A 9,366-nucleotide genomic window follows, 5' to 3' on the forward strand; every position below is an offset into this window, starting at 1 on the left:
TTCGCCTTTACAGCTTTGGGCGTGAGGGGGGGGCGTCCTTTATTTCTATTTCGCAAAGGTGGCAAGCCTACTTTGCACACGTGCATGTTGATTGCATAGGAGACTTCAGTAGCTTCCACAGACGTTTATTCAACAGGCCGTAGAATTAAAGTTCAGACATACAAAATAAGCAAACACTTCTATATTAAAAATCGTAAAACGTTAGCATTGCTACATTGTGGCTACTGGGAAAAAGGCAATGTACTAACCACTTTAGCCTGCCATAAAACATTGGCAGTTTTCTCTACAACGCAACATTTCGGTGAAAGTGTGACACTTCAAACCTGAAAACTCGTTGGATTAAAGAATTTGCAAACAAAAGAAAAAAAATCTATTACTGATACCACATGTATGACGAAAACGAAGTGCACTTTGTTTTTGTTTCTTTTTACTGAGTGCAAAGCTTCCGGTTAGTGGCTTAGCAAAAGAACTTCCAGTGAACATTTCAAAATAAAAGCATGCCATGTTCAGATTTCTGGAGGCAATCGCATATACTTTAGATTCTACATTAAGAATAAATATAAAATGACACCCCTGATGAAAAATCTGATTGGCAATGATAATTTGATGTAATAAATGATGATAATTTGGCTTCAAATTTTCAAATCATTTTGGATCAAATTAACACTTTTAATGGGCTCTAATTGGAAGCCAACTAAAATGACATTGGTTTTCTCACCTATTTCATATTCTGCACCTAACTAGCTTTAAAGAGCATATGACAGGAGAAAAAAAGTCTTAAATAGCATTATTATGTGAATTGGAATCATATTTTGAGACAATTCAATTATATACAACAATTTAGCATAGCGCAGATGACAAGAAATTAGTCTTTTAATCTGCCGGTTAGCCACGCTTACCATTATAGGGCTCGAGCGTCCCAAATAGGTGGATGACGTCAGCAGGAGACTGGGCTCATCGGTTTTACTATTGAGCCCATTGAGGGGGAATTATTCAGAACGAGATAAACGCGACAAAGAGAGCCACAAAATGTCATTGTTTCAGTCTCTCTACTCCGATATTTTTACAGGATATTCTTTTTATCCAAGTATTTTTCCCCAATAGCTAAATAAATGGCTTGAGAAGGACCAGTCAGCCCGTCGAGGGGGAACTATTCACATCGAGGAAAACGTGATGAGGAGAGCTGCAAAATGTCATTGTTTCTGTCTCTTTCCTTCATTATTTTTTACAGGATATTCTTTTTATCCAAGTCTTTTCCCCAATTGCTAAATAAATGGCATGGTCGTGACAAATAGAAGTCTTGTGCTAAATGGAATATGAAATCATAAAAATGCACTTATTCAGGACGACATGGCAAAATTACTCCATAATGGTCAAAACTGTCGACTTCACCTTTACTGTCGCACCTCCCGAACGATATTTTATGACACCTAAATCGGACATATGTCATTTCCCTTCCCTGGCTTCGGAGAAGGTAAACAAACCAAGAGGCGTGACAGCTAGCCGACATGCTAACCCGAACAGAGTGATGTTTCAAAGTCTTCAAAGCGGAAAATCACACATAACTAGCCCGGATTATTTGACATGACGACTGGGTTGTCGATTGTTTTTGCGGCCCGGCAAACTGCCCGGCGGAGAGCAATTTATAGCTCGTTCCCCAGAGGAGGGCAGCTGCAGTTGTTGTGCAGCTAAAATGCAGCTAATGTGCATGAGGAGAGCTTTTTACATGCCCATCAATGATCAAACGTATGTAGTCCTTTATTTAAAGAAAGTTTGTAGTGTTTACTTTGTAATCGCTGTATTTGTATTTGACATAATACAAAACAAGATGTTTACTCACTTCCTCGTAAGTCCAATAGTAGGGCTTGTTTTGGCCAATATCCACGGTGAACTCCAAAAAGGCGCATATGCCTCTCCCTCATAAAGCAAGATTTTTCTGCAGCCGTTTGGCTGGCGTGATGCGAAAAATAAACGTATTAATCCGCAAAATCAGCTGAATCCTTAGTCCTCATACACAACATTACCGCTGTTTAGTGAAAAGGACGCCTTCACCCGTACACGCCACAGCGCCCTCCTCCTCAATGCAAGACCCAAGCCGGAAGTCACTCATTTTCATGGCGCGGGATTAAAAAAAACTAAATAAATACAGCGATCGCTTCCACACACATCCAAGCGGTCCATATCATTCAGGAACATAAAATACTGCGTGTATTATGAAATAAACATGCTTTTTCGTGTCACATGCACTTTAAAATTACTCATTATGCATTGTGTATGTGTTCTTTTTACTATTTATAAATCATTCATTCATAAATCTTGATCTAATTTTTATGTTTAAGAATAAAAATTTATTGCATTTGAATTTATGATTTATTAGGATGTATTGTCAGTATATACATGATTGAATAGGCAAAAACAAAAAAAAGGCATATCGCATATCAGCAATAATTTATGAGACAATATATCGCCTAGTAAATTTGATATCGCGACAGGCCTAGAGTCGATAGGAAAACACATGTGCAGTTTGTATTTCCGAAAACAACAATAGAACGAACATTCTTTCCCAGTTCAAATTGATCGACATCTATCAATGGCACTGAACATATAACCTGACTTGCATGCTTCTTATCCGCTTGCTGCTGCTTAACATCAACAACTGGCTTGTGCTGCATCCTCTCATTTCTCCATCTATCATCTTGTTTCTCTCTCTCCGTCATTCCGCTCTTCACCTGGGCCTGAATTTCACAGTGTACTCAAACACTTCAGGTTGCTCTGAGCCTATGGGCATGAAATCCCGGCTGGTTTCGGATCAGCAGATCACTGCTTCCAGCGCCTTCCGCACGTGGGGCATCGAGGCCTTCACCTGGCACCCTCACTACGCCCGGCTGGACAAACAGGGCAAGACCAACGCTTGGACCGCCGCTACCAACAGCAAATCAGAGTGGCTGCAGGTAGGGTAGGAGTGGCCCTACTCTGAACATAACCACTTTCAGTCGACTAATGGACTCGTATATGAATTCATTTTCTTAGGTGGACCTGCAAGCTCCCAAAAAGCTCACAGGAATCATCACACAGGGAGCTAAAGACTTTGGTAATGTCCAGTTTGTCTCTGCCTTCAAAGTGGCTTACAGTGAGGATGGATGGTCCTGGAATACAGTGCAAGATGAGACCACAAAGACAGACAAGGTGAGTCCAGAGTCAAATTACATCTTTGGCGGTAATACAGCGGTACCTCGAGATGCGAAACCTTCGTTTTCCGTAGCTTTTTTTCGCTTCACATCATGATAAATTTTTCATGATACGAAAGATAATACGTACTGTAATAGAAAATTCCCGCTTGCAGCATTGCAATATGCAACTACGTTTGACTATAAATGTAAACAATCGAAATATATATACACAACAATGCTCATGTATATGAAACGAAGAATATACTTGAAATGGCTAGCAAGCAATGGTTGAAGTTAGTTCGTCTTGTAGCACTCTGTGAGCTCAAGTAGTGATGTGATAACGTCTGTAGAACGAGCTTGAACCTAACAAACGAGTTGTACTTAAGCACCACTGTAGGACGACAATAAAGCATTGAAAATAATGACTGGTAATCGGAGGATATGATAGCAAATTTAGCGTGGTGTTTTTGTTTAGCTTGGAACGAAAAAAATACGAAAGCCACCAATTTTGTATATTGAGGTACCACTGCAGAAATGGAACGGAAGTGTGAAGTTGCAACCAATCAAGGAAAATAATACATACCAATTGTTTATTTTGTGCATCACAAAATGAGGTTACAAATAACGTCTGAATTCTATACTACATAAAAAACTAGACTTCCGCCTAAGCAGCCAAATTCAAAGCATCACCATCTTTATTATCCAATGAATTATTTAGTAGAGTTCCTTTTCTGACATCTGTGACCTTGTTGCCGCAAATTTGTAAATAATCCCTTTACACATTCTTGAGTTATCACGAAATTCCTTTTTTGACCTCTTTGACCTCAACGTAATCCCCTCCTTTGTCTCATAAAACACATCCTGCAATCTTGGCATTAATCCCTTTTATATTTGAGTTTTTGCGAAATTCCTTTTCCGACCTTTGACCTTGTTAGCTCAAAATGTAATCAATTTTGCCGTTTCATATTGACAATTTGAAAATAATCCATTTACAAATGCCAAGTACAGTCTTGATGATAATCCCTTTATATGTTTAACACAAAATTCCTTTTCTCACCTTTAACCTCATATCCCTAAAGTTTAATCCACTCTTTTGTCTCATAACACATCCCACATTTATAATAATCCCTTCTATATTTGAATTATTGTGAAATTCCTTTTCTGACCTTTGACCTTCTTGCCCCAAAATGTAATCAACTTTGCCGTTCCATATTGCAAATTTGAAAATGACCCCTTCACTCTTTTAAGTTATCATGAAATTCCTTCTCTGACCTTTGACCTCAATGTAATCCCCTCTTCTGTTTCGGGAAAAAAAATGTCCTGCAAGCTTGATGATGATCCCCCTCATTCATTCTTAAGTTATCTTGAAAACAGAGGAACATTATAAATAGGTAATAAAATATCGAAAATTCCAGTAAATGCGGTGGCAAAAAAAAATCTTAAAAGGTCAGAAACCCCCCTCCCCCCAAAAATATCTGCGGCAATTACAATCTTGGTGATAATCCCTTTATATGTTTGAGTTATCAAGAAAATTCCTTTTCTGACCTTTGACCTCATATCCTTAAAATATAATCCCTTCTTCTGTTTCATAAAACAAACACATTCTGCAATCTTATGATGATCCCTTTTAGTCATCAGGTTATGATGAAATTCCTTTTCCGACCTTTGACCTCAACATAAAACACACATCCTGCAATCTTGATAATATCCCTTTATTGCAAAATTCCTTTTCTGACCTTTAACCTCATCATAAAACGGACATGCTGCAATCTATATAAATATCCTTGTATTAGTTCGAGTTATTGCGAAATTCCTTTTGTGACCTTTGACCTCATTGCTCTTCTGTTTCATAAATTAAAACACATCCTGCAAGCTTGATAATGATCCTTTTATTCGAGTTGAGTTATCTGGAACATGCATACGGTTCGTAATACATAGGTAAAAAAATATTGGAAATTCTAATAATTGCAGCAAATTAAAAATGTACTAACTGCGAGTACAACATCAAAACCATAAGCGGATGTTAAGGGGGGGCCATGGGGGCGAGGCCACCCCTGGAGGCCGAAAAGTGTCATTGCATGTAATTGACTTTACTATATACACATATGTAAAAGTTGTAAAGCAATAAAACTGCTACAAAAATGAATGAAATGAACAAAAAAAAAAAATTTATAATGGGTCAAAATTATTTTTCGAACAGGTCATGTGACTAGCACCTTAGACTGTTTTTTGCTTTGCATAGAATTTTCACAAAAAAAAAAAAAAATGGGGAGGGGAATTTTTTTTTTTTTTTTTTTTTCCAAAATGATTTTTTTCTTGGATTGAATTTTTTTTTTTTTTTTTTTTTTTTTTTGATTGAAGCAACTTTTGGGGGGATTGAATGATTTAGACTAAAATGTCCTACCCATAATATGGCCCAAACACAAAAAAGATTGCTTCCATCAAAGAAAACTTTTTTCGATGGAAAAATTAAGTGTTCAAATGCAATTTTTTTTGCATTCAAAAACTTTCTATGATTGAAATTTTTCTTTTGATTGAAGTGAATTTTCTTTTTGAAAATATATTTTATTTATAACTAGGGCTGTCAAAATAATCGCGTTAACGGGCGGTAATTAATTTTTTAAATTAATCACGTTAAAATATTTGACGCAATTAACGCACATTCCCCGCTCACAGATTTAAATGACAATACAGTGAAATGCCCACATGTTAATTGTGTTTTATGGAGTTTTGCCGCCCTCTGCTGGCGCTTGGGTGCGACTGATTTTATAGGCTTCAGCACCCATTAACATTGTGTAAGTAATTATTGACATCAACAATGGCGGGCTACTAGTTTATTTTTTGATTGAAATCTTTAAAAATTTTATTTAAATAAACATTAAGAGGGGTTTTAATATAAAATTTCTATAACTTGGACTAACATTTATCTTTTAAGAACTACAAGTCTTTCTATCCATGGATCGCTTAAACAGAATGTTAATAATGTTAATGCCATCTTGTTGATTTATTGTTATAATAAACAAATACAGTCCCTATGTCCCGTATGTTGAATGTATATATCCATCTTGTGTCTTATCTTTCCATTCCAACAAAAATTTACAGAAAAATATGGCATATTTTATAGATGGTTTGAATTGCGATTAATTATGATTAATTAATTTTTAAGCTGTAATTAACTTGATTAAAAATTTTAATCGTTTGACAGCCCTATTTATAACTTAACTAACTATAATTTATATTTTATAACTTATTTTTTGATTGAATGATAAAGACAAAAATGTCCTAGCCAAAATGTAGCCCAAATACAAATCAACATTACTTCAATCAAAAAAAAGTTGCTTCAATCAAAAAAAAAACAACAAAAAAAAATCAAAGAAAAATAGCTGTCAGATGCATTTTTTTTAGCTTGAGTTTCAAATTTATTTTTGCATTCAAACACATTTATTTTGATTGAAGTGGTTGAAAATATATATTTTGATTGAAGCAACTTTTTTTTTTTAATATTGAAGCCACTTTTTTTTATTATTGAATACTAAAGACACAAATCTACCTCCATATGGCTCCGCCCAGGGGGTACAATTTTTGTCTGGGGTAACTACATTGGCACGACACCGGCGGGCGTACCATATTCAATGGATGACGAACTTGGTGAAAAGTATTGCCTAAGCAGCCTGATTTAGAATTCCCCTCAAGAATGATGGGAAACAAAAAACACTCAGCTTGTCAACTTATTATAAATATTCTTGTAAGTGAATTTTCGGGGTCATCAACATGTTGTGCCCCCCCCTCCCAAAAGTCAAACTCCGCCTATGATCAAAACAACATGCTTGCTTGCATTAACTCACCGATTGCAAATGATGATACACTGTCCAAATTTTTGTCAGATCTTCCCCGGCAACAGCGACAACAACGTCCACAAAAAGAACCTGTTCGAGCCGCCCATCTTCGCCCGCCTGGTGCGCATCCTGCCGTGGGAGTGGCACGAGGCCATCACCCTGCGGATGGAGCTCCTGGGCTGTGACGAGTAGCGCTGTAATCCTAACCCACCTGGCCTCCTTCCCTCTTTTTCTCTACCTCTGCCAACCAATTTCTCTATCATTCCCAACCCTCATCTTCCTTTCTTTTCCCCGCTTGCTGTGCCTGCATTGCCTCGCTCTCCCGCCTAGAGGGCAGCAAACACCACCGTTTTATTTTTTAGAGACTGCTTGTCAAATCCCTCTGATGTCAAACCACTCGGTCGTACTGCAGGATCAAACGGGTGCTGCCTGCAGAACCTCCCGAAAACCGGCAAATCGGTGATGTATAAAACTCCTCCAGTTTATTTTCTTCTTAAACTTGATTATTCGTGCAGTTTCTCAAGCTGCAGACACATTAAATCACCCAAACACAGCAGAACATACAAAACAATTGCTTTTTGGTTCTAACCGTTTGGTGCTTAACATACATATAATTTATAATGGCACACTTGCATCAAATGCTACTGAGACTCATTCATAATTGTGGACACCGCATTCACTTTGATGGCACTTTTGATGTTTGTGTTTGCGTATAAGGGGAAATACTAAAAAAAAAAATGTGGGCAAGAACAAAAATTCAGACCACGTATGTGACACATGCCATCTTTCCATCCCCCATGAATTATGAATTATGGGCTCGTGCAATATTATGCTATTGTGCCGCGCCGGTTCCGATAACAATGCGTATTAATGGGACGGCGTGAAAAATGCATGAGGGGGAAGGTGGGCTAACACTGAACAAACGTGGCAGACTAATGATGCTTCAATTTTGACCACACGTATATGTAAATATATCGTTTTCCCCAGTTTTCTATGGTTGATGAAAATATGTTGATGTATTTTTATGATGTGATGTGCTTTCTTGTTATACTTGACTAAGTCTATTGGATTGTTTCTGACACGTCCTATGTTTGGGCTTTGTATCGTGAAAACACACAATAATAAATGTTGAAAAGTACTCCATCCGATTGTTTCCAAAGGCACTTTTTATTCCAGCGCTGAACTGATTGCAGCTGTTTTCCATTTAAAAAGGTACATGATCAAAAGGCAGAAAGCACCGAAGGCCGTTTTGGCTGTTTAGCATTTAACCCCCACGCACCCCGGGGAGCGGCGTGCACGCCTAATCTGCCTTTCCTTCATCACCCGGCTCTGCTGAAGGTATCTTCTCTGTCTCATTAGGCTGCTCTTGAAGGTCATTCAAGTAAGTGTTGACAGCTAGCGTATGTTAATAACACCACAATGCCTTTTTGCCGTATACACAGAAGCGGGTATAAAATGAATGTGCACTGAAATTCTTGATGCACTTCCTTTTCTTTCTATTTTGTCAATATTTGATTATGCTGTTTTTGTAAGCATGTCATTCTCCTGCGTATGGCTCACCAATTGACAGAGGAGCGTTGCAAATTTGTGTACCAATTTGAATAGGCAAGGCAAATTTAATTGTATAACACAACTAGCAGTACGGCACGGCATTGTTCGGGTTTGTGTAATATGAACGCAATACAACCGAATGACAGATAAAACATAGTCATGTGAAAAAATTAGGACACTCCATTAAATATTCGGTTCTTTATTAAGAAATGCTCACATATCAATGTCTGATCTTGTTTTTCCTTTATCTCTGGAAAAGAAAGTGATTTAATTGCAGGTAAACAATAATAATTAACATTGCTTTAATCATTAAAGAGCATACGACAGGAGGGGGGAAAAAAAAGTCTTAAATAGCATTATTATGTGAATTAGAATCATATTTTGAGACGATTCGACTATATACAACCAGTGTTGTCACAGATGACTTAAAAAAGTAATTTAATTACTGATTACACTGCAAAAAAGTAATCTAGTTACTTCACCGATTACTTTATTATCAAAGTAACCAGTGTCAGTTAATTTTTTACCAATTTTTCACCTTTTGCTGCCTCAACATAAAAATGACAACAACAAAATGTCATCGCGTTTAATTGAATTTTTCACATAAGGCTTAATCTTTGAGTTAGTGAGGTTAATTAGTCGATGGAGTTCATTTCAACCACCATTGACTCGCGCTAGCCTAGCCACCTCAGAGCCCTGAAACTAACAAATAACTGACAAACTGCACGGAATTTGTTCAAATCAACTCCAACGACTAAATAAACCCCCGCTAACTCCAAGATAAAGCCTAATGTCAAAAATTCTGAACT

General features: G+C 37.3%; 1 protein-coding gene across 4 annotated transcripts in view; it reads left to right on the forward strand.

The window, feature by feature from the left end:
* The window catches only part of LOC130915891 (lactadherin-like), a 67,600-nt gene extending 58,712 nt beyond the window's left edge, over positions 1-8,888 (forward strand). For 2 of the 4 annotated variants that reach the window (XM_057836069.1, XM_057836071.1), the window contains 3 exons: positions 2,749-2,951; positions 3,031-3,186; positions 7,055-8,888. In XM_057836069.1, the coding sequence (XP_057692052.1) occupies positions 2,749-2,951; positions 3,031-3,186; positions 7,055-7,198 (503 nt within the window). In that variant the 3' untranslated portion in view covers positions 7,199-8,888. The remainder of the gene's footprint in view (positions 1-2,748; positions 2,952-3,030; positions 3,187-7,054) is intronic. The other 2 variants (XM_057836070.1, XM_057836072.1) reach the window with 1 other exon arrangement.
* Positions 8,889-9,366: the final 478 nt, after the last annotated feature.

Source organism: Corythoichthys intestinalis, chromosome 5 (assembly GCF_030265065.1).
Source record: "Corythoichthys intestinalis isolate RoL2023-P3 chromosome 5, ASM3026506v1, whole genome shotgun sequence".
In the NCBI taxonomy this organism is placed as follows: domain Eukaryota; kingdom Metazoa; phylum Chordata; class Actinopteri; order Syngnathiformes; family Syngnathidae; genus Corythoichthys; species Corythoichthys intestinalis.